General features: G+C 45.1%; 1 protein-coding gene across 2 annotated transcripts in view; it reads left to right on the forward strand.

Annotated features, from left to right (window-relative positions):
* RPS6KA2 (ribosomal protein S6 kinase A2) overlaps positions 1 to 26,108 on the forward strand; it is a 370,158-nt gene that overhangs the window by 36,602 nt on the left and 307,448 nt on the right. Inside the window, exons 1-2 of one of the 2 annotated variants that reach the window (XM_087425032.1) lie at positions 21,078 to 21,161; positions 21,255 to 21,305. In XM_087425032.1, the coding sequence (XP_087281158.1) occupies positions 21,120 to 21,161; positions 21,255 to 21,305 (93 nt within the window). In that variant the 5' untranslated portion in view covers positions 21,078 to 21,119. Of the gene's footprint in view, positions 1 to 21,077; positions 21,162 to 21,254; positions 21,306 to 26,108 lie in introns of those variants that run through there. The other variant, XM_087425031.1, reaches the window with a different exon arrangement.

Below are 26,108 nucleotides of genomic sequence, written 5' to 3' on the forward strand. Positions count from 1 at the left end.
GGCTTACCTTTCTGTGTTGAGCTCTTTAGTCTTCTGGGACTCCATTGCCTCACCTAGTGACACTAGGGGTCTGGCTTCACCTTCTGTATGTCCTGATCCAGTTTTCCCAAGACCACTGGTGAAAGGTGAGATTAAGGCAGATGCCAAGACAGGGTTAGACCTGCAAGAGATTTACTGGGGCAGGAGTGCAGAGACCACACAGCAGGCCTGACACCTGCAGGAGAGAAGGAAGGAAAAGATCACGATAGGGAGTGTCTCGGACTCGGTAGCAGCCAGGGCATCAACCCATTATGCCTCCTACAGGAGATCTGAGCCCTGCATTAATGTGGCCACCACATCAATGAAATTGTTCAGTATGTTGGAAGGTGACAAGTGCTGTGGAAGAAGTAAGTACAGCGGGGGGAGCAGAACCGGGAAGCTGCGAGTGGAAGCTGTGAGTGGAGCGGTGAACAGCATGTTCACTGTTTAAGATGCCATCTGAATAAAGACTGAAGATGGTGAGGGAGTGAGCCCCGCAGCTCCAACTGAAGAGCATTCCAGGCAGAGACAGGAGAGCACTGGCCTATGTGAGGACAGTGAGAAAGAGTGAGGATGCGGCGTGACTGCTGCACAGTGAGTGTGCAGAGAACACTGGGGTGGGGTCATGGAGGTAACAGGACCAGATTGTGTGTGGCCTTCTAGACCACTGTAAGGACAGGGCTGTGACTCAGTGAATGGAAACCACAGGTTTTCATGATATCCAGCTCATATTCTCATGGGGTCACCCTGGCCACCATTGGGAAGGGAAGAGACTGAGAGGGACAGGAGCAGAAGCAGGGAGCCTTCTGCAATAATCCATGCAAGAAGCCACGATTGCTTGGACCAGAGGGGTAGGTAGCTAGGGAAGTGGTAAGAAGAGGTTGTGTTAGGGGCATACGTGGAACGTAGAGCCATCAGCAGTTTCTGAAAGATTGGGTGGGCTCATGCGGAGGAGTTTATGGAGCCGAATGCTGAAGGAAAAGGGTTTCGAGTAGGAGGGAATGATCTAGGTGCCAAGCAAGGTGGAGACAGAAGGGACTGCTGGATTCCACACCATGGAGAGCAGCTACCATTGAGGGGTGAGTTCCAGAGAGATGGGGAGGAGAGGGGGTGGGGACTGAGAAGGGGAAGAAGGCGCCAAGGAAGCGGCATGCAGGCAGCAGAGGAGGCAGGATTACACACTCGTTGCCAGTGCTCTATCGGGAAGGCGGAGGCCGGGACTTTGGTGAACTCGTCCAGGCATGCGTAGCCAGGACCCACGCTCAGGAAGCCTGGCTTCCTAACCCCTGCCCCTCGCTCTCTGTGGGGCCTCTGCGCCCTCTGCTAAGTCAGTGCCCAGATGTTGTGAAGCTTTGATAGTTGTGAATGGTGCGTTCTTTTTATTGCGTAGCTGGTTTTGGCTGGGAGAGAGACATGTTACTGATTTTCGTAAAGTGAACTTGTCTCAGACAACCTTACTCACCTGTCATTAGGCCCCCAAGTTCGCCTGTGTGTCCCTTAGTGTTTCTATGTGAAAGGCGTATCATGTACGAGGGACACGCTATCCTATCAACAGCGTCTTCCTGTCGGCCGTGGCCCTGATGCTCGCTGGGTCCAGAGTGACTGCCTCACACCAGTTGAAAGTTCTGTTGCTACAAATTTGAGCCAATTTCTCGTCTAAAGTTTGAGTTTCTTGCTTGTGACTGCTCCTGTGCTTTGAGGGTGATGGGCGTGAGTCATGTGCATTTGCTGACTTGCCGACACCTGGCCTGCGGTGGTCCTGTGGCTGGGGTGAGAATGGGCTCCACGGGGCGGGAGATGAGGCCACACCCGCAGCTCAGCACTCTCTGTACCTGTGGCTGATTTGGCTCTTCTGGAAGAAGAGCCTTCGACAGAACCAGGAAAAAAAGAAATTACTGGACAAGATTTATGTACATTTCCATGAGCACCAGAATGACATTCACTTTTAAATTCAAAAAAGGGTCCAAAGTGCTGGTTCTTGGACATAATTGTCTCCACCCATTTTCCTTCCTTGTAGACCATGCAGACACCGCAGATCAGACAGTGGTTCTGAGCAGTGTGGACTGAGTTTGGGACAACCCACCGTTTCGAGGCTGATTTGTCACTGTGGGAACGGCCTGAGGAGACCAGCGGGTACTCTGCACAGCTGACATGGGGCCAAGGACTTACAAGAATGCAATTTGGCCACATGCAGAGGGACAGTGGGGAAAGTGTATTTCTTATTAATAATAATAATAATGTCTCAGGAGGAGAGAGGAAAGAGGTTTAACCTGCTGCCTTAGCTGCTGGACCTGCTGGTGTATTTCCTTTTGGGATGTCACTAAGTTCTTTTTTTTAAATTAAAATCTATTTGTTTAGGCATGCTTTTTATCTTGTAGCTCTGCATCATTCCTCCTGTTACTGCGGGTGCACAGATCACTTATGTTCAAGAAGAGAGTAAATTTTGGTGTCTCCACAGGGGGTACTGGAGAATATGAATGCGCAGAATGCTTAATATCTTTGATAGAATTTTTAAAACCAATGGATAATAACAAGAAAAGGGATAAACATACAGATATAAGATACTTATGTATAGATAAATATCTTCTAGTTAATGCCTAGACCTTTCATCAAACTCTATTTTTATGGGCCTGAGAGTCATTATTTATCTTATAATAGGAAACTTTAGTGTTAACTCCAGCTTTATTAACCAACTTATTTCTATATCCATATAGCATTTTAGTCATATTTCTTATTTCACATGGTACTGCTTAACTTCTAAAAACCAATCATGGAAATCAACAAGTGTAATCGAGTCAACAACCAGAATCATCAGAGACTTCAGACCCTGATGGAAATTTCCAGTGGAGAATTTTTCAGAGCCTCGCCTTTTTACAATATGAGGTCCACAAGAACAGACTGAAAATGACATCAGCACACTTCCACTGCAGTTTTAGAGCAGCATTACATTTACCATCCTCTAACATCTTAAAAGCAATTTTCAGCCATTTTTGCTTATTCCCAAGGGAGTTTCCATTTTTGAATTTTAGAAAATGGCTTAGAAATACAGCCATGGGAAATTTCAGGGCAATCTTCTAGATTTTATGTAAATTAAAACATCGCATGCTTCCCAGCTGTTCACTCCGTGGTGACTGTGAATAACTTAGAAGAGAGGTAGGGAGTCTTTTTCCAGGGTTTCCTAGTTACAGATCCTGTGAAGGTCCCAGGTGTGGAATACGGTTTTGCTGAAATCCAAAAATGTCAGCCAAGCCTGTGGCATCCCCAGGGTGCTGGTTGGGGCCCACAACTGACATCTAAATGCCTGGGCTTGTCAGGATGATCCTTGCCATGTGTTGCCAGGACTCAGATCTTTAGATTAACTGCTGATTTGGTGCCCATAACATGGGAGTCGTTCAGTTTGCTGTTCCCTTAGCACCTGCTTTCATGGATGGAGACGGTATGTCCCGCCTGTGCCCAGCCGGGTCTTCTGCTGCAGGTCTCAGGAAGGCCACAGACCCCCTGGGAGGAGGCGAGACCCTCGCCTGGGCCCCTCTTGCTCTCCCACGGGAGCAGATTTTCACGTGTGCTTCCTCCTCCCATGCTGGTTTTTCCCCATCTCTCTGAGCTCCTTCAGCGTGGCCAGGTCCAGGGTGAAGGGCAGGGACACCTGGCAGGGGTCTGCACCTCACTGATTGACCAGGTGGGTGGGGCTTAAGTGCCCATCACTGTGATGTCCAACCTGGGAGCAGCCTCTGTTCCTGCAAACAAAACCACGTCTGAAGCCGAAAGGGCAGTTATTTGGCACTGCATTCTGCATCTCAGCATCGTGTCATGGTGGGATATTTAGGAACTGTGGGTAACAATGAAACTTAACCATGAAACTTACCAACTTTGGGGACACTCATGCTGCAAACATGAACACATTTTACCTGTCCAGGTAACATCGAGTGGGCTTTAAAAAACAATTTGCTCTTCGTACACTTCACCAGTGGAAGCTTCATTGATTTTCCTTTTAGAAGATATTTAGTCAAAGTGCACAATAATTTCTGGGTCTGTTTCTGGACATTATTTTTCAGACCTCAATTAGTTTGTACAAAGTCTCAAGGCCAAAGAGACAGATTTAGTACCCAGTATTTAAGGAGTATTTGTTAAAAGAAATGACATAAAATCAATGTACATTTTAAAAATTATTCTAATTGGTCTCCTTTCATCATTTTATATAAATATTATTTCTTGTTTATCACTTAGTCACAGAGATTATTTTAAAAATAGTAACTATAATTTACGTAGCAGTTTAACATTATGGTTAAATATGAGTAAATTATTTTGTCTTTATTAATAAGGTGGCTTGTCTAATTTTCTCTATGTCTTAATAAATGGTAAGCTTCCAACCATGGCTAAACTTTACTCCGATGTCATTTAGTCCAGGGAATTGGCTGGGCCGCTGGCCGTCTGGGTGCCCCTGGACAGACCATCCAATTCTCCTGTCTCAGTTTCTCCATCTGCAAATTGGGGGTGCCTGTTGTACTCCCCTCAGAGGCATGCCTGGAAAACCCAACGAGTCAACCTGAAGCACATCCTCTTCAGCGCCTGGCACACAGTATCGCCCAGCAGAGGCAGCCGCAACACTGTGGGACAGTGCCTATCTCCTTTTGTCTGAATTCTACCTTATTTTGACCACATAAGACCTTCCGAAATCCAAGACTGGGTCTTATTTTAAAATCTTGTTTTATATAGTCTATTTTCCTTGCATTTTTTCTGTCATGAATGAGTTAAGATAAAGGATCACTATAGCTAACTAAAAGTAATTCACTTCTCTTTTACTGTTTGTTGATGTCTAGGGAGGGATTTTAAAAAACATTTTCTGAAATTTTCCCTCTAGCTTTTTGAAATTACACACCTTTGAGACTGCTGAATAATTATTCCTCCAAATCCTTTTCCTCCAATCAGTTATAAACTATTCATACAATTAATAGGTAATACGACATAAATTTAACTAATTTGATTTCTCAAAATATTAAATTTTTTTGCAATCAAATATACTCATTGATGTAAAATTATATGTGTGAGTATATGTATACAGAACATTTAAATATAAAATAGTTTTAGCTTTTAAAAGTTGAAAATAAGAAGAAGAATAAAATTAGATTCATTAAAAATCATATAAACCTTCTCTCCCCTTTGCTCTCTCCTCCTTCCCACTTCTATTTCAATGGCTTTCTTCTCTCTGGATGCTCTCTTTACACTTTGTGTTTAGATTGCAAACTATCAATCACACTTTTCACAAATCTAGCACATCAGATCCTTTTAAACACTTTAAATTTCTTTAAAAGTAGACAAAATTAAATTATTATAAAACCCATGACAACACTTTCAGCAAAACCACCTACAGCAGTGCTAATGTCCTGGTTTAAATTGTTTGCTCTATCTTCCTGCTTCCACAGAGACCTTGAGTCCAGGAGAGCCTAGAAAATGTCTCAATTTCACTCTCATTTCCATTATATCGAAAACCTTGGCATTTATCGCATTCCTGTTGTAGAGCAGAAGTTTTATTCCTTTTAGATTCTTCCTGTTTTAAAAGCTGAAGTGAGGAGTCCCATTTCAGTTATTTTATGTTGTAAATATTCTTTGCAATTACAGGACAAACTGAAGTCATGTTTCCAGTGCCTCTTATGACATGAAATATTTTCCCTGGGACAAATGATCGAGTAAGGGCAATGGAATTTGAAATTATCCCAGGTAAAGAAATGCCAGCTACACAAATTCATGCCTGTGTAATTTGGCTGATACCTCATTTTTACGGCTTCTATTTCCCTCCTCCATCCTCTTCTTTTTAAAAATTGTGACCAGACCCAGCTCCCGATTTAGCAGGGGACCAGGATGTGGAGGTGGACTGTGCCCAGAACCTTGCTGCGTCTCCATCCCTGCCCCTGTTCTGAGAGGGCTGAGGGCAGACACGGCTGCAGAAGTGTCAAAATCTCTGGAAACCTTTTCCCGGGACCCCTACCGTGTCCTCCTAATTGCACCAGAGTGTGCTCTCATCTAGAACTCAAATGAGTCATTGACTTACAATATTCTTCTAGAACTCCTAAGGAGTTGGCCTAATTGAAACAGTGATCTGTTTTCCAGGATTTAAATGAGTTTATTCCATCAGAGACTGCCAGATCTGCTAGAAACAAAACTAGTACCTGATTTTTAAAAAGGGACCCCACATCTGGCCTGGTGGTATAGTGGTTAAGTTTGCGTGCTCCGCTTCAGTGGCCCGGGGTTTGTGGGTTTGGATCCCAGACGTGGACCTACACACCACTCATCAAGCCATGCTGTGGCAGCATCCCACATACATACTAGAGGAAGATGGGCATGGATATTAGCTCAGAGCCAATTTCCCTCAGCAAAAAGAGGAAGATTGGTAACAGATGTTAGCTCAGGGCCAATCTTCCTCACCAAAAAAAAAAAAAAAAGGACCTCAGAATCCTGACGAAGCTGCTGCAGAGCAAATCCTCCTCCAGAGAGACTGAGGGGTCCCACAGCTGCGGCACGAGGAGGAGGGGCTGCCCCAATAACGCCTTATAAAATCTGCTTCTAAAAGAAACTTTTCTTAGTTACAAAGGCGGCATCTTCTGCTGTTTAAAAAATATTGATATTTCAGGGCCGGCCCTGTGGCTTGGTGGTTAAGTGCGCGCGCTCCGATGCTGGCGGCCCGGGTTCGGATCCCGGGTGCGCATCGAGGCACCACTTGTCCGTCCATCCTGAGGCCGAGTCCCACATACAGCAACTAGAAGGATGTGCAGCTGTGACATACAACCATCCACTGGGGCTTTGGGGGGAAAAATAAAATAAATAAAAAATCTTTAAAAAAAAAAATATTGATATTTCAAAATAAAACTATTGCAACATTGTTAAGTGTCTCCCCTGGAACCTAAAGGTCATAGTGCCTTCATAACCCACCATCATCATTTTAAAAAATACATGAAAATGCTTTTCTCTGAGCAGGCAAAATTTTTCTTATGACTCCTTTTTCTCCTTGAATTCGGATTTCCATCCCACCTACTGCTTAGAATATTATCCTAAGGTGATATATATGGAAATTTGCTAAAAAGTCTTTTTTTCCTTCTCTTATTTTTTGCAGTAAAAGTCTGTTCATAAATTGAAATTGATTTTTAAATTTAATTTTCTGTAACCACAACACTCTGTTTCTTTTGAATTGTTATAATTATTAGTAGTATACAATTGATTAAAATAAAACATTTTTTAAAATTGATAATTGTTAAATATAACAAGTAAAATCATTGAAATTCAGAGTATAGGAATGATATGGATACTCCCTCCAGGTCATGTATCCATGGAGGGCTGCTATGAGAAGGACTCGGCATCAATATTTTCCCTAGTTTTCATTCTTAGGAGCTGAGGCAACTTGCTTACATAAATAGGAATGAAAGACGAAAATGGGGAAAAATTTGTTATACTAATGTTACTCGGTGTTTTTGAGCTCCTTCCAAGCTGTACGCTAAAAATCACCCTGTGATTGTTATAAAGATTGTTTTTAAAGCTCTATCTGCTGACAGTTTGAATAGATTCTCCTAAATTTGTCTAAAGCAAAGAACTGGAAACTGTCGGACTTGCATGAGGACTGGTTCCTTGGTCATTCAAGTACAATTAGCTACTAATGTTTCAAATAGGAGCTCTGCGTGGTGCTCAGAGGGGTTTCCATCCCCCAGAAAAATGCACTGGACGGAGATTTAGTGGGGTGAGAGGTGTCCCTTTCTTTTGAAAAAGGGCGATGGTGAAGGGGGAAGTGGAAAAGGGGAAGTGGCCAGAGGAGTTCCTCCATCACTTTTAGGAAGAGTTGAAGATCTGAAATTATAAACAATTGCTTTAAAAATACTTATGCCCACGTACCCCTGAGAAGGTCTTTGCACACACACTTACCCAGTCTGAGGACCACTGAGGAGGGGGTCTCAGCCCTAGTGCAGGGCCAGCACACAGCAGGGTCTGAGCACAGCTGCTCGGAGCGTCACACAGGTGACAGTCTGCATCAGATCGGCAGAGGTCGTTTGGGGCTTTTGGGGGAAGCTCGGTAACGCCCTCATTTGGCATCAGGATTCCAAAAAGTTTTGCCCACATAAGCTGCTCATGGATATGAAATATCAATCCCATAGTTGTTTACTTTCAGAGTGAAGGCCTCGTCCACACCCTCCCAGATGTTTCGTGCCAGGTGTCACGGTTTTGACTTGTAGGTGGTGGCGGGCGGCACGCATGTTGGAGGCGACCTCTCGCTCCTTCTTGCACCGGGCTCTCCCCGTTCTACACCAGCACGTGTGCACAGAAGGAGAAACACAGCGGCATGCTCCATCCCGTGAGATGACAGTTTACTCGGGGAGGCCGGTGAAAGAGTGCACTGAAGAACCTGGGAAGCGCATTTCACGGATCAACAGTTACAGCCTGTTTTAATTACCGTGCGAAAAAGACAGAAAACATGTGGCGGAATGGAAATTTACAAATCACCCACATTTCTATTTAGCCAATAGTTTGATCTTCACTCGGCTTGCACAGCCTACACGACGGTGAGGTTGGCGACTCAGATGTTATTTCCTTCTGCCTCTTCTCACAGTAACAAATCGGGGATTCTTTTTTCTCTCTTGCCCGCCCTTCACCCCAGCATCCACTGGTCATCGAGTCTTGATGCTTGTACTTCCTGCTCTCTCAACCTTTCCTCCTCGTCTCAGTCCCAGCACAGCTGGGATTCAAGTTCTAGTCTCGTGTTAACCAGGCGATTACAGCTGTCAATCATTTCTCTGCTTAAAATCCTTCAAGGGTTTGTCCACATTGATATATTTTTTTTCTAAAATGAAAAAATTACATCATGCCACTGATTTAAAACACTTTATGAATAAAATTTAATCTCCTTTCACCGCATCTATGCCTTCTGTGAGCTCTACTCTACCTATGTCTGTGAGCTCTACTCTACCTATGTCTGTGAGCTCTACTCTACCTATGTCTGTGAGCTCTACTCTACCTATGTCTGTGAGCTCTACTCTACCTATGTCTGTGAGCTCTACTCTACCTATGTCGTGCTCGGATTACACAGACCTGCAGTGACTCCCTCCACTGGGGCATGGAGCGCGCCTGGGGAAGGAGATGCTGGTGTAGCAGCAGAACCTGTGATCAGAGACACCGATCTTTTCCAGCTCATGGATTGTTTCTACCTTCGTCCTCAGCTTTGTTCAGACCAGCAAACCAGCGCTGTGACTGGTCAGCTTGAACTTAAGACTCATCCTTTACAAACCGCTCCCGAGCTGCCCTGGAGAATGGATTGCTGTGTAGGGGAAGAAAAAACTTTCCTCTCTCCTCTTATGTGCAACACTTCGGGGCCTGTGAGTTAACCTGACAAAAGACAAATTGGCAGGAAAAAAGAAAGAGTTTATTTACAAATGCAACTAGCATACACACGGGAGTGCTTAGTGATGAGTAACTCTAAAGGGTAGTTAGAATTGGGGGCTATTACACCTAACTTAGTAGGGAAAGGGAGGAGAAAAGGCTCCTATGGGAAGAACAAATAAGTTTCTTTAGGAAAGATAAGTAGGTTTTTTCAGGAGAAAGTTCATAGACAGCATCTTCTCACCATGTTCTCACATAGGAGAGGGAGGGGGGCTCTCTGGGGTCCCTTTTACAAGGGCACAAATCCCATTCATGAGGGCTTCACCCTCACGACCTGATCATCCCCCACAGGCCCCCCTCCTGACACCATCACATTGGGATTAGGGTTTCCACATATGGATTTGGAGGGACACACTGGTAAATGGGTTGGAGTGATCATGGTACACGTCCCAGTTCCCTGAAATCATAAAAAATGCCCATAAATGATTATTGGGAAAGAACACTGATTTGTATATTTTTCTCTGTCACATTTGTCAAAATCCCTTTGGTCTTAGAGTTAAAAAAAAAAGGGCCAAATTTTATGTGTTCAATTATTGTAATCGGCTACCATTATTATTTTGTTAGATTATTATTGACCTTCTAGAACAAAAAGGAAGGTATTGGCAGTGCCTTATCTTTATACTAACATTTTCTAAAAATACATTTGTGTGACTGAAATCTCCTATAGACAAGATTAATGCGCTAAAACCATGGTGCTTTAAAAAGCAAAATGCCAGGAAGCAAACGACCGTGGTTAAGGATACAGGGTTTGGAATTCTCTGGATTTCACTTCAAATCCCAGCTCTATGACTACTAGCTGTGTGACTTTGGGAAAATTACTCACCCTCTCTCAGTCTTAGTTTCATCTTTGGAAACTCGGAGTTGGCACTCGTGGACTCCCTGTGAGGACCAAGTGAGGAAGGTCTGAGATTGAAAGTAATTACTTTAGAAATAATAAACCCTCTGGTAAATAGAAGAAAAGAGCAATAGCTCTTGTAAACCAAAACAGCAAATAATGTGTTTTTCCAAACCTAGAACTTTTGCAGGCCGGCAGGCTGAAAAATCCAGCAGGAATTGATATTGTAGTCTGAAGGCTGTGTGGAGGCAGAATTCCTTCTTTCTTGGGAAACCTCAGTGTTTTTCTCCTAAGGCCTTCAACTGATTGGATGTGGCCCACCCACATTAGAAGGGTCATCTGCTTTACTCAAACGCTGTTGATTTAAATGTTAATCGCATCTAAAAAAAAATACCTTTACAGCAACATCTAGACTGATGTTGTACCAAACAACTCGTCACCGTAGGCTGGCCACATCAACATGTAAGTTAACTGTCCCGAGAACCAAGGGCCTGTCATTGGCTAAGGGTGAGCAGACAGGTCCCGGGAGGGTCTCGATGTTCCATCTGGGGCAGAGGAAGAAGCACTCTGCTGAAGCAACTCACAAATCACCTAGGATTTATGAGTATGGTTATAAATCTGTGCTCCCACTTTGCACGCATTCTGGTTTACATCGGACATAAGGCTGAAGTGGGTGGGACAGTCCCTGGGGCCAGGAAGGCTAAGTCGGGCCTGCCCGGCCACGTTCCCCTGGAGCACGGCTGGAGCCGTTTGCTTCTCATCTGCAGGTCACGCTTTGAGGCAATCCTGCCTGTGCCGAGGGAGGTTTCGGGAGGCTGGCCCTGCTCTCTGGGCCTCGGAACCAAGTCCCACTGTCTTCTGGTGGCTCTAAGCCTGAGCCACAGTCTTAGCATTGGGGCTTCTGAACTGTTCTCGAGAGCGTGGCTAAGGCCTTGTTTAACAGTCAGGTGTGTGGATGTGTGTCTTCTCCATTCTGGGGTCCTCTGCCTTCACAACCTGCCAGACCCCCGAGGGGCTGGAGTCATGCTCCGAAAGACATGGCTGGTTCTCTCCCAGGGGTGGCCTTGCCCCCTGGGGACATTTAAAGATGTGTGGAGACATCTTTGGTTGTCATAACTGGGGGTGGTGGTGCTCTTGGCATCTCGCTGGTGGAGGCCAGGGCTGCTGCTAACCATCCTACAGTGCACAGGACGGCCCCCACAACAAAGAGCTATCCGCCCCAAATGTCCATAGTGCTGAGGTTGGCACACGCGGCCCCAAATGCTGGCTCCCGGGAGGAGCCTGCCTCTGGAACCTCCGATCCGTGCGTGCTTCTGGATCCACCGGTTGCACCGTTCGACCCGTCTCTTGGCTCGTGGCTGAGCTCCCACTGATTTCTAGATGCCGTCTCTGTCGTCTGGTGCAGGAAGGTTGCTGTGTGGCTCCTCCCTCATTTGCAGCTGGGCCTGTTCACCAAGCGCCTGCCCGGCCCTGGTGAGTGCATGCAATTCCCAGGAGTCATGACTCTGATAGAGTTTGCATCCACATGGGGTCAGATAAGGACACGCTCCAGTGATGGGGAGAAGCCCCTCATATTCATATTGTCTCAAGTAATCCCAAAGGGCATAGTCAGTTTATGGATTATTAAGAATGAAAAATAGTCTCTAGTTTCTTTGGGAGAGTAGCTAACGATGACCCTACTTGGTCTTAAATGCACTTCATGGGAACTGTGTGTAATGCCGAATCTTCTAAAGGTATGCCCTTCATAAATGGAGGCAAGGAGGAAGGTCCAGATGTTTTGTGTTTGCTCTAACCTACAGTCCTGCAATACTGTTTCTTTAGAGAGATTTCTAGTCCTCAAAGGCTGGGAGAGGATCTTGACATTCCGTTGGGATTTAATAACAAGGAGTTAACAGTCTCTTTATGCTAGCAAAGTATCACAAGACGTCCGAGTGGTTGTGATCTGGATTACTTGGACTGCTGTGACCGAGCAGTGTTGATTGCCTGGCTCAGGGAGTTTCCGAATCATAGAAACATGCCTGGCCCATTCTGCATGACCCAGCCTGCCTGATTTGCAAAGCAGGGTTGTGAATGCACGGTTTAGCCCGAGTCTCTATTTAAGATAAGTACATATTTGCTACAGGTGCCCAGAAAGCCTATAAATAGCATGTTAAATGCCCTTAAAACAACCCCAGTAGACTCTTCAGTGTCTGGGATTGGCTCTTATTTCGAGCCCAATTACCACAATTGTTTAAATACTCAATGGATGTTCTGACCTGGTTCTCTGGCTATTCTGGGTTGGCCCACAAAGGAATCCTCTGACTTCCATGGCTTTATTAGTCAGCTAGAGCTGCTGTAACAAATACCACAGACTGGGCAGCTTAAACAGCAGACATTTATTTCCCCTCAGTTCTGGAGACTGGAAGTCTGAGATCCAGGTGTCGGCAGGGCTGGTTTCTCCTGCAGCCTCTCTCCTTCGCTTGTAGATGGCCCTCTCCTCCCTGTGTCCTCACATGGTCATCTCTCTGTGTGTGTCTGTGTCCTAATCTCCTTTTTTAATAAGGGCACCAGTCCTATTGGATGAGGGCCCACCCACATGACCTCATTTAACTTAATCACCTCCACAAAGACCGTATCTCTAATCTGGTCACATTCTGAGGCCCTGGGAGTTAGAGCTTCAACATGTGAATACTTGAAGGGACACAATGCAGCCCCTAACAGTTTGTATCTAAAAATGACAGGTGTGTTTTAAATTTTTACATGGATGGAATCGTAGTCCATGTTTCCTTTTGAAACTTACTTTTAAGAAAACTCTTCATGATGCATTTGAGATTTATTCATGTTGATCATGTAGTTCTGTTTCATTCATTTTCAGTGCTGTGTAGCATTTCACAGCATGAAGAATACCAGCTTATTTTTCCATTCCCTGACCAAGGAACCAAGTTAGGTGATTTCCACTTTTTTGCTCTTTTAAGCAGTGCTCGATAAAAACTTTATCCCTGTCTCCTCGTGAACATATATTAGAGCTTTTCTCCCTGGTCTACATATGTAAAAGTAAAATTGTTGGGCCACAAGATACGTGCATTTTCAAATTAACTTGGTGTTGACAAATCGCTCTCCAAAATGGTTGAACTCACTATTCTCCCTCTGGCAATGTATCAGAATTCCTGTTTCTCCAAATACTCACCAACTCCCCTTGTGCCAATACAACTGGGCACACGTATAGCACTGTTTGTAGGGGCAAAGAATTTGCCTGTCTGAGGAGGATGAAATGCATCTCCCTATCGTGTGTGTTAATCTTAACATATCTTAACATATCTCTGATGCTGATCCTTTTTGAGTCATGTGGATACAAGTATATTCTTCTGATCTGTGGCCTATTTTGACTTTGTTTGTGGTATCTTTTGTCATGCAAAATATTTTTTATTTAAATGTAGACAAATCTAATGATTTTTAAAAAGAATGCATTTTTTTTTACTTGTTTGAAAAATCCTTAGTAGTACCAGTAAAAACGTAGTCTCTTGAATGTCCTTTAAAAAATTCTGTAGTTCAGCCTTTTCCCATTTTGGTCTTGAATTTATTTTTGTCCGTGGTAGGAGGCTGATTAGTCAATTGGCGGCACCATTCATGGAGGAGACCTTCTTTTCCCCACTGTTCTTCAGTGTCAGGTCTGCCCTTTGCTGGGCTCTCATGGTCAGGCTGGTCTCCCAGGCTCTGTTTTGCTCCTTGCATGGTTTAATTCCTCTGACATTAGAGCGAGTGCTGATATCTGTCTGGTGGTGTGTGTCTCCTGCCTGCTCTTCTTCAAAATAGTGTTGGCTGTTCAACCTTCACGTTTCGGTTTGAATTCTAGGAAAAAATAATCCTGCTTGGATTCGGATTGTTATTACATTTATAGGTTGATTTTGGGAAAATTGGCATTTTTTACCATATTAAGATTTCCGTTCTTGAATATGACATTTATCTTCATTTCTTTTGGTTTTCTTTTATTTCTTTCAATAAAGTTTGTCATCTTTTCTGTAACGTCCTTGCACATTTTAGTTAGATTTCTCCTTTTATACTGTACAGGTTCCTTTTTTTCTCTTTTCTTTTCTCCCCCCTCTCCTCCTCCTTTTTTGCAATTGTAAATGCCATCTCTTTAAATTGTTTCCTGCTGATGTTCAAAAGCCCTATTAACTTCTGAATATTACTCTTGTATCCAGTAACCTTTTCAGATTCTCTGATTAGAATTAATAAATTCTTGGATTTTTATAGAGAATTACATCATCTGTGAACCATAACAGTTTTATTTTATCCCTCTCAACTTGTTTAAATTTACTGCCTTTACTGTGTCTTTTATGAGTTTAAAAATACTTATTTTGTATTCTCTCCTTTTTTTTTTTTTGTGAGGAAGATCAGCCCTGAGCTAACATCCATGCTAATCCTCCTCTTATTTTTTGTTGAGGAAGACCGGCTCTGAGCTAACATCTATTGCCAATCCTCCTCCTTTTTTTCCCCAAAGCCCCAGTAGATAGTTGTATGTCATAGTTGCACATCCTTCTAGTTGCTGTATGTGGGACACAGCCTCAGCATGGCCGGAGAAGCGGTGCGTCGGTGTGCGCCCGGGATCTGAACCCGGGACGCCAGTAGTGGAGCGCGCGCACTTAACCGCTAAGCCACGGGGCTGGCCCTTGTATCCTCTTGAATGTTGTCCTTCTGCTTGCTGAGGTTCTTGGCTCAGCTCTTGCTTTCTTGTGTGTCTGCTGTCTTTTTCTCAGGGTGGGTTGTTTCCTGGGGTTTTTGAAATTTTGGGTTGGGAGTACACTTTAGAGCCCTTGCTCCTTCTGTGTGAATTCTGTGTGGCCTGGATTTGGATCAAGTCCCTCCAGAGGAGCCTGTGTTTGCATCTGCTGGGCAAATATATTCCTGGCATAAGACCAACCTTCATGTTAAACTGAACTCGACCCATGCTGTTATTATAAATCCACACCCAGACTCAAGAAGGCACAGGTCTGACATTTTCAGTTATCAGGGATGACTTTAAGAAATATTACCCTGGAGCCAAACCCGGGCCGCCAGTAGCGGAGCGCACGCTCTTAACCGCTAAGCCACGGCGGCTCCCGGGCGCACACCGATGCACCGCTTCTCCGGCCATGCTGAGGCCGCGTCCCACATACAGCAACTAGAAGGATGTGCAACTATGACATGCAACTATCTACTGGGGCTTTGGGGAAAAAGAGGAGGAGGATTGGCAGTAGATGTTAGCTCAGAGCCGGTCTTCCTCAGCAAAAAGAGGAGGATTAGCACGGATGTTAGCTCAGGGCTGATCTTCCTCACAAAAAAAAAAAAAAAAAAGAAATATTACCCTGAACCCAGGACAAGTTAGATACATTTCCTTATTCCTTTCTCAGGCTGATCAGTGGATTTTTGTTCTAGTCTCCCCTTTCACTAAGGCATGGCCCTCCGAGTGTTCTGGCTCCCCGCCTCCCAGGGACCAGGCTCTTCTTTCCTGTACCTCCACGGGTGTTAGAACCTGAGCCTGAACAACAAAAAGACAAACAACCCAATCAAAAAGTGGGCAAAGGAATAGACACTTCTCCAAAGAAGATATATAAATGGCCAACAAGCACATGAAACGCTGCTCAATATCATTGGTCATTAGGGAAATGCAAACCAAAACCACAGTGAGACACCACTTTGCACCCACTAGGATGGCTATAATAATAATAGAAAACAGAAAATAATAAGTTTTGGGTGAGAATGTGGAGAAGCTGGAACCGTTTTACATTGTTGGTGGGGATGTGAAATGGTTTTGCTGCTGTGGAAAAAAATCTGACAGTTCCTCAAAAAGGTTAAACTAGAGTTATGGTGTGACCCACTAATTCTACTCCTAGATATATAACCAGGATGGTTGAAAACAAGGACTCAAACAAGTACATGTACATGCACATTCGCAGCAGCACAATTCTCAACAGCCAAAAGGTGGAAACAGCCCAAGTGTCCATTAACCGGTGAACGTATAAACAAATCGTAGTCCAGCTATGCAATGGAGTATTATTCAGTCGTAAAAAAGGAAAGGAGTACTAACACATGGTACAATGTGAATGAACCTCGGAAAAGATTATGCTAAGTGAAAGAAGCCAGCACAAAAAGCCATCTATCATCTGATTCCACTTATGTGAAATTCCAGAGTGGGTAAATCCACAGAGACAGAAAGCAGATTGCTGTTTGCCAGGGGCTGGGGTGGAGGGAAATGGAGAGTGACTGCCTGATTCGTACAGGGTTTTCTTTTGGGGTGATGAAAATATCCTGGAATTAGACGGAGGTGATGGTTACACAACATCATGAGAGTACTAAGTGCCCCTGAATTGTTCTCTTTAAAATGGTTAATTTTACATTATGTGAAATTCACCTCAATTACAAAAATACTTTTTAAAAATCTGAGCTCAGAGACCACAGACACTGAAACCCCCCAGGGCTGGTCCCTCTCTCAGCCCCTGTGGGTTCACCCCTCCTTCCTTCTTACAGCTTGGCCACTCCTGCAGCCGCTTCTCCTGTTTCTCCATCGGCTGTAAGTGCGCACAGTGAGATGGTTCTGGGTTATCCTTATACGACGTCTTGCTGGAAGCAGAAGTCTGAGCTCTCTCTCGGTCTGTTTCATCGTGCACCTGGCCCGCTAGGACCCGCGGTAGCAGGGAAGGCGCCGTGAGCTGCGATCCGGAACCCCCTCATCTGGTCACGGCTTGGCCACCATCTGTGACTAGTCACACGCCCTCTTGTCGTGCTTCATCTACAGGAGACACAGGTCACAACCCAGAAACCAGCAAATGGCTGAAGAGGGCCGATTTCTTGGTGGGTGCTGTAACCTCCCCTGCCTAGCCCTTCAGAGCCCATCACAGCCCCGCTGACAGATCTGCGGAGCTGTGGCTCCCCGGGGCGGGGAGAGGAGGGCCTCGGAAGGAGGAGCGGGGCATGGAAAACAAGCCCCGCCTTCCCTACAATTGGTCAGCACGTGAAATGAGCATTTTATTCCTCAGGAGCACGTCGGTAAGATCTCCCAGAACAAAGGCCCCCCTGCCCCTGTGGTAAGTGTCCAGGACTTTCGGTGGCGCAGTCCTGCAGGTTTCCCCTCGGGCCGCGTCGTCTGCTGCTGTCTGGTGGCTGACGATGCAGGTTGCGAGGGAGAAGCCGCTGCGATTAGCGAGCACTACAGGACACGTGGACACTCAGACTCTGCCCAGACAGCCGGCCCAGCTGGGCGGCTGTGAGCCCTCCCAATATGGGTGTGTGGGGGGGGTGGATGTGGATATGGAAGCCTCCCACCATCCGAAGACGGTTGAGAATCAATACTGCAGAGAAAGGGCTGGAACCCAACATCTGAAATGAACTATTTTGGTAATTTCTAAATGATTCCGAAAGGACAGAATCTTAAATTGATTTCCGGCCGAATTGTTTAGAAGCACGAGAATTCAGGCGGAGCGGAGCGCAGTCTGCGCCCGGGTCCCGAGTCCCGTCGAAAGGTCTCTGGTGCCCCCTGCTGTTTCCCCTTTGCTGTTCCACCCTCGCGAGCCGGAAGCCGGATCCGAGTCAGAAGTAAAGGCCGGTTCGATCTGCTCGAACGCCTCGAGGGGCAACTCCTAAGGGATCGCGGATGAGAATCACGGATGCCAGCGTTCTCAAGGAAGGGCTGGATGTCTTCGGGGACCTCTCTCCTGCTCCACTTTGGGGAACCCCGTCATGTTCCCACATCATCAGCATGGCCAACAGCCGCCTAGGGCTACTGCGTGCTGGTGCCTGAAATGTACCAGCTCCCCCATAAGGCAGGTGTTGCCTTACCTCAACTGTGCAAATGAGGAAATTGAGTGGCTAAGTGACTTGCCCAACGTCTGGTGCCCGGAAACTAACTCTGGTCTGCTGCTCAGGAGCCTGAGCTCAGCCTTCGCTGCTGTTGCATCTTCTGAAAGTTCATCAGCGTTGCCTCGGGGGTGAGAGCCAGGGAGGAGTGGTGAGCCACAGCTTTCCCCAGCACCAACAGTGATCAGTTCTGAGCACATTTGTTAATTCAAAACAACAGCAGGGCCGGCCCCGTGGGTGCGCGCGCTCCGCTGCTGGCGGCCCGGGTTCGGATCCCGGGCGCGCACCGGCGCACCGCTTCTCCGGCCATGCTGGGGCTGCGTCCCACATACAGCAGCTGGAAGGATGTGCAGCTATGACCTACAGCTATCTGCTGGGGCTTTGGGGAAAAAAATAAATAAATAAAATTAAGAAAAAAAAAAAAAAAAACCAGCAATACTCTGACCAAATCAGGACTTAAAGTATCAAGCTATTGTAGAATCCCATGTACTGCCTACCTATCTAAATGTGGCTTTAGAGGACTGTACACCAAGTCTGTCAGATTCTCCGTCATCCAGTAAGCAGGGACTCTGGGAGCGAGCCAGACCGCTTTTGCATTATAAAATTGGGTTGTCAGCTTTTTATACATAAAGGCCAATATTAAAGGACACACAAGGATCAAATAAAGCTTGGTCATCCAGACTAGAAATTCCAGACGCCGTGAACACTGCGGTGCATGCCTTTCACATTTGTTCCATAGCACGTGATTGCTTTCTAGAGCTTTACAAAAATATTCAATCCATGTTTTTTCCCCAAGATGGTTATTTGTCTAGAAATTTCTGATATTTTATTTCAAATCAACAAAACACAAATATATTTGCGTGCCCATGTTCATTTATTTTCCAAAAGTTCTCCACTTGGAGAAAAATCCGTTTGTGCATAGTGTTTTGTGTCATCTCCATTTTAGTTTTTTCCCTGGAGGAGCTAGCTGTGATGATACTGAAATCACGCTAGAGGTATCTTGATAAGAACGCGGTTGCAGGTATCCAACAGGATGGGAACAGGGAAGAGGCAGCTGCTAAAAGTGGACTAATTTAGAGTCAGGATTTCCTGCTGGGCCTGACTCCTCTCATGATGGAAAACCTGTGTGAGGGTGTCACTGGGAAGCGCCAGCGTGCTTTCTGTCCTCCCCTTCCTCCCTCACTGTCTTCTTTGTCTCCTTCGCCACGTGCCACAATCACATGTGCTCCCAGATCTGGAGGGGAGTCCTTTCCACTCACATCCAGGGTTGGAATGGAGTAGTAAGGACCTGGGCCTTCACTGTTGGAGTTGAAAGATCCCCTGCTCCCCGCCCGCCAACGTCTGGCTCAGGAGCTGAGTCCAGCTGCTGGCCAGGAAGTAGAGGGAGTGGCAGGGAAGAGGAGTGAGGAGGGAGAGAAGGGGCAGAAGGGGCAGAGGGAATGGCATGGTGAATCACCATTTCATTTCTAAGTCATTCCTGATTCCCTGTTTAATTCACTGAATCTTATTTGCAAAGTGGAAGGCCCAGAAGATGAGAAGAGGATTCGTAATTCTAGATGAGAGAATATGCAAAATGTAGCAACTTGTCTTTTTGAGGGAGGGCCACTAAACACTGACTACCCTGTACACACAGCCTTGGGTTTCAAGACAGCTGGTGTTAGGAGCACCACGTGTGGTGCATCCCCCATTAGAAGGTGGTCTGTTGGCGGACTAGTCACAGGATTGAATGGGATCATGGACGGAATGCGTGATGTTGTGACACTTTGGGGATTTCCATTGCTTGCTATTAGGCATTTATTTGTAAACACACCATTTATGTTACATGAAGTCTCACCCTCTTTTTCAAGCTACAGAAACCAAATCAAACTGGCTTAAGCAAGGCAGGCAGTTTATAGGCTCCCATCATTGAAAAGAGATGGCTTCTGGCAGGTTTGAAGGCAAAAGTTTGAACATGTCAGTAGGACACTGACTCGCTCTGCCTCTGATTCCGTCCTCAGGCAGGCACATTTCTGAGGTAAAACAGGCACAAACCCCGGGCTCAGAGCATCTGCTAAGCTGGCCATCGGTCCAGAGAGGGCCACTGGCTCAGCCCCGGGGAACCTCACTTGTCGTGGGTTTCATGTCCCTCTCTGAACAGGCACTGCGCCCGGAGAGTGACCAGGCCTGAGTCCCGCCCCTGTCTGTGGTGATGGGGGATCGTGGCGGGGCCACTCTCTCCTGGACCACGTGGACTTCATTTCCCACAGAAAGAAATGTACTATTCGCCAAGAATGGAGAGGGCTGTTAGGGAGAAGGACCCACAGATGCTCGCTGTGTATCCATCTGAGGTAATTCTAGCTCTCTCTCTTCTGACCCTTGAACCACCATTATCAGTAAGAGGGAAAGAGATTAATTTGAAGTTTGGCCTCTTTCTTCCTCTCTTACTTGTTAGTGGTTATGAGCCGAGGATCATAAAACAGAAGAGAAACAAGGAGGAATAAAACAGAAAATGAAAATGGAGCCCCCACCATACTGGGTGTGCAGAAATAAAGACAGCCATGATTTCTATTCTCAAGATCCTAAAACCACGTTGCTAACTAAATTTGTCAGGTTACTTCAGAATCTTATTCTAGCCAAAGAGAGGCTTATGAAGAAAAACGGAGTCCTAGATGTGTGTGTTTCTGGGCTGGAACCCCTGTGACCGAAGATGACTAGAATTTTAATTAGGTGTATGTTAGAGAGTTTACAGATTAAAATTCTTCACTTTCCTGGAGCTGGGATGAATATCTTCTATAGAATGTAGAGCCTGGAGGTCACCTTAAAACGTTTGCCCAGTTCCGTGAGTGATAAGCATGGCTAATTCGTTAAATACTGTGCATCTGAAGATAAAACGAGTCACTTTTTTTTTTTGGTTGAATTTTGAGGTTGGTTTTGGGAACATCATCACTTCCTTTGGCTTAATTGTACAAGTTGCACAAAAGTTTGCAAGTTCCCTTTTTAGGGCGTTTACTAAAGGGCTTCCTGAAAGCTAGAGAAACTCCTCAAAGTGTTTAAAACCATGTGGAGATTAATGTTTAGACATAAAAAATTCCCAGGCTTGGTGAGTAACCATGTAACTGTCCTTACTAACGAAGCTGCTCGCCGTAAACGATGTCCTGACGCTTCAAGGAATTCTTTCTTTCTGCTTCCACAGGGCAAGAGTGATGTGACCTTGCCTGAGACAAAATCAGCTGCCTCAGTAGAGGTAAGAAATACTCGCACGGGTTTATTTTTCTTCATGCGAATATGAGTTACATTTTTAAAACAGTGTTAGACGTGAAGTCTTTTTTCGGTTTCTCCCATTGTTTCACACTGCCCACAATCCAGCAGTGCCAGCTGTGGTGTGCTTTTAGAAGAGTGGAACCCGACACAGTAAAATTTAAATTATTTGACGTTCTGGGTGAAATATAGAAATGCCTTGGGTTGTGCAATAACGTCTTTGTACAGCAGGGGTCTGCCTTGTGCGCTGAGCTGGGAAAGTCTTCTGGCTTGCCGTTAAGAGTGTGAGTTTTATTCTGAATTTGTGGATCATTGGGGGTCTAATATATATGATTCTATGTGTAGTATTCCTTTTAAAACTCTATCAGGTGCCTTCACAGTAAGCTGGAGTTACAGACAGCGGAAAAGACACAAAGTGAAGCAAGGGCCGGGTGTGGGGCTGGCCCTGTGCTGGGTCGGCTGGTGGGATTTGCAGGCTGGCGGCCTGGCAGCTTTAAGAGCCTACTGCATGTGGAGTTCAGGGTCTCGTCGGAAGCTCTTCTAGGAATTAGGCCTAACGTGGATCATTTTAGATGGAGGTAGAGTTCTCGTAAGATTTCAAGCAGCCATGTGGTCTGAATAGTAATATAAATAAGACATTTCCTAAGGTAGTTTTATGGGTGTTTTGTTTCTTCTGGCTCCCATAATACTAGTAAGTAAGGACGCTACTTGTCTTAGTGAAGCCATGGCATCTGTGACTGTCGGGGCTAAATGTTCAGAGTAGGCGTGGCAGGTACGGTGGGTCTGTTCCTTATAGGGACCAAACGGGTCATTTGAAACTTCGGTACTGGTCAGGTTTCTTCAATTTATGTGAATGTGTCAAATTATATTCTGGTGCATACTAAACAAAAATACATACTAAAAAAAATACTAAGCATTTGGCGGCTTTCTAAGAGTCCCATTTCACTGGCCTGTAAGGTGGTGAAGCCCCGTAACCTGTGCAGGTGGGCAGCTGCATGGAGAAGTGATGTTTTCTTAGCAACTGCTTGGTGGGTCTGTAAGTCCCGAGGGGCTATGCAGAGTCCTGGCTGGTTCTGGTAGCCTGTGGTCCTGGAGGGAAGAAGCCATTTCCGAGAATGGTTGATCTTGCCTTCAATCGCTGAAGTCCACGTGAACAATGCTTACCCCTGAATTTCACTGTTTCACTTTTTACATACTCATGGTACTCCTGTCTGGGTCTGAATATATTTATTAACAGCTGAACACTAAGAATTTGGTTGAGAAAAATGTTTTCCATACTATTATCTTGTATGAATTAGATTTCCTTATTAGACATAAAAATTGTATCAGTAGAAGTGGAGGTTGATGATAACTGATTTATGGTTGTACAGTATCTCAAGGTGATTCTAATTATTTTAGCTAGGTGACTAGACAAATGTCTGAATACTGTTTTGAATTTCTCCCTAATTTAAATAAACTCAGAAAGCAAGGCATGTTGTCGGGGGAGGAAATCATCCTTTCACTTCTCTCTCATAATCTCTTTCAGTCTGGTTTATAACCTGTTCAGGAAAAAAAAAGTTAAGCTCTAGTTGGTGAATCTTAGCAAAACTTTATCTGGCTTTATACAATGCGTGAGGAACCGTGTCTCCTGGAAAGATAAAAGGTTTCATTATTCTATATGTCGTCACAAGCCACCTTTAGACTGGCCACCCTGAGCAAGAATGCAGAGTTTCGATACTGTGTACATTTCTCTTTTCTTGGTCGTAGAAGCGAACGTAGGCAAATCGAACAAGAACTGGTCTGGCGGGTGATGGAAACTGAGTAACAGATGTGCCCAAATGATGTGTGGGCGTCATTTGTGCACCATCCCTTCAGAAATCAATGATCAGTCCTACAAGAGTGTTACCAAGAAGAGCCGTGGTGGGAATTAGAACACTTCCCAAGGAGAGCAGTCATTTCTATCAGCTCCCTGCTTCCCCATCACCTCCTAGCCCGGGGCTCGGGGCTCGGGTGAGCCCAGAAAAATACTGCAGCAGCCACGGCCAGCCTGATCCCCTGGGCGCTTAGCTGTGTTTTCAGATTCACCTTGAATATGATGGCAGGAGTCCCTTCTTATGTTTAGGGTAAAAAAACACAAATCAGACCTCACTCAGCATCACCTGGGAGCTCTCCGAAAGTATGGAAAGGTAGTTAGGTAGCAGCGAGCTACAAGTTAAGAGTTCACCTTTTCCTCTGCGGTCCTCCCCTCTCTCTGCACAAGGCTGTGTTAAACAGGTTGTTACACCAAGTGCGAGGGTGATAGGGTCTCCTGTTTAAAATCCTCAGGTGGATGTGGCTGCTAGGGCATAAGCAGGCGCTACTCCAACTTTGACAAGAAATGTTGTGATCTTTTACGAGGAATGTCAAGGAAGCTGTGGATACGGCAAACACAGTGATTAGCCTGTTTTTATGTATTTGGTACCTACATGATGCCTCCAGTTTAACAGCTAATTGAATTTCCTCTTTCTCTATTATGGTTTCACTCTTCATTTAGTTTTATAAAAAGAAATTTAAAAAGGAGACGAAGGAGGTTAAAATTCCAAGAGGGCTGTTTCTTTCATCCAAGCCCTGAACCTTGACACAACAGAGGGGGCAGCTGATTTAGAGCCATTTCTGCCCGTTAAGGGCTGTTTTGGTTCCTTCTCTCCTTCTCCTCTTTTCTTACTGCATTGGAATGAATGCACGTGGCCCTCTTTATAGAGCCACACTGCTCAGTGGTCTCTTGATTCGGTGGGACTCTAATAAAGAAAACACAGTTGTTCCCTCAGACCTCCTGCTCTGTGGGGCAGAGGAATGAGTCCACTCCTGATCACTGTGGTGTGGTACAAGAGGCCAAGGTTGCAGCTTTAGGTAGAGAGACAAAGGCAGACCATACAGTCCTAGTAAAGAATGAAAAATACTTCTAAGGCTTGTGCCCGGACTGCGAGAACACAGGATGTACCTGACACGCACTTGTCGGCTATCTGCCTGATGTCAGGGCGTGAGTGTCTATTTGTGTTGTGTGTGTTTGGTGGTGTTTTAATTCTTCTTCTTTTTTTTTTTTGGTGAGGAAGACTCGCCCTGAGGTAACATCTGTGCCCATCTTCCTCTATTTTGTATGTGGGACGCCACCACAGCATGGCTTGATGGGTGGTGTGTAGGTCCGCGCCTGGGATCTGAACCCATGAACCCCAGGCCGCCGAAGCGGAGTGCACGAACTTAACCACTACGCCACCAGGCCAGCCCTCATTGTTTTAATTCTTAATAATTTGTGAAACAATCTGTTCTTTTGCCAGATACCTCGATATGCAAATAAAATAACGTGATGACCCAAACTCAATCCTTTGAGAAGAAACTTAGAGAGTTAAAATGCTGATGTGCCTGGAACCTGATGGCCACTTAGCAGATATGGGTGGAATGTCAACCCTGCTCCGCTTCTGTTTGTGAGTTATTGGCAAGCAGAGGCCCCGCCCGAGAGGCTGCTGTGTGACACGCAGCCCCTGGTGGAGTTACAAAACCAGCTTTCAGACTAGAATTTTGAAACTGGAACGTGAGCTGGGTTCTCCTTTCTGTTTTGCTTTCTTTTAACTAAGGTTTAATCTTTCCAATCCTGGACCAAATTTATTCTGAGCCTTTGGAGCTCTGAATAAGGCTGATATTTCTGTTTTTCTTGGTCTTTTTCATCAAATCTTTCCTTGCCTCTGCTTTGACTCCCGAAGCATGTGAAATGGTATTCACAGAAGTAGTTTGCTTTTTGATAGTGTTGATAATGTGAAGGTGATAGGTGACATTAAAAAATGGGTGAAGCATAGGAATAAAATACAGAACTCTGGTTTTTTCAGTCTGTTTTCAGGGACAAAAATTCTACTGTGGAGCTGGCTTCTTGCACAGAGCAGCTGAGCCGTCCCTGCTTGCTAGCTCAGCTCCCAGTTAAGACCTCTTCATCCATTCACCCCACAATTACTTATTGTAGAAGTCTGTGTGGGGTCGAGATACAGAGAAGAAATGCACTCCCACCCCTCGCAGACCTTGTCCCTGTAAAAAAGGCATGGAGGGGTCCCCGGGTGGTGGGGAGAGGCACATCAGGACTGGGCCACAAGGGTGGGTACACTTCCATGGTGAAGGTTCCGGAACAGAGGTGGTAGCTTGTAAGTATAAGGAGCACATCTATAACCTCTGTGTCTTTTTTTGTTTTCATTCCTTCCTTGAATAATCACGAAAGAGACAAACACAGTCTCATTCCTATGTTTAATCACTGGACAGGCTCTCCAAGTGTGTGCAGCACTTCAGGAGAGACTGGCTAAGTATTCAGAGGCAAATTTTGAGCTGAGAAAATCCTTTGATTGCGGTCAAACTTTTAAATTTCCTTTTGGGAGAGCTGGAGAAAAACCAAACATTAACTTTAAGGAAAAAGATTGACCTCAAATTTTAGTACATTCAGCTGTAGCCTACTTCCCAACCCCCAACCCAAAACAAACACGATTTATAGAAAAAAAACTCAAAAAATTCCCAAGGCTTTTCATTAAGTTCTAGGATGATTTCTTTTTCTTCTTCTTCCTACTTTACTATAATTTCTAAAGAAATCTAAACTACCAGTGCAATAATTGTTTTTAAAAAATTAAATTAGTTAAAGCTCAACTCATCCTAAAAATATTAAAAATAACTATAATCCTTGGGTGATGATATATTACAGATGTCTTGGGTTTAGTAATACATAAATAAGTCTCACATCTTAGGTAATTTCACCAATTAAAGATGAAATTTGGTGACATTTAGTGACAAATAGCATGAA

This window comes from Ceratotherium simum, chromosome 38, assembly GCF_057802395.1.
Source record: "Ceratotherium simum simum isolate JZ-2026a chromosome 38, ASM5780239v1, whole genome shotgun sequence".
Classification (NCBI taxonomy): domain Eukaryota; kingdom Metazoa; phylum Chordata; class Mammalia; order Perissodactyla; family Rhinocerotidae; genus Ceratotherium; species Ceratotherium simum.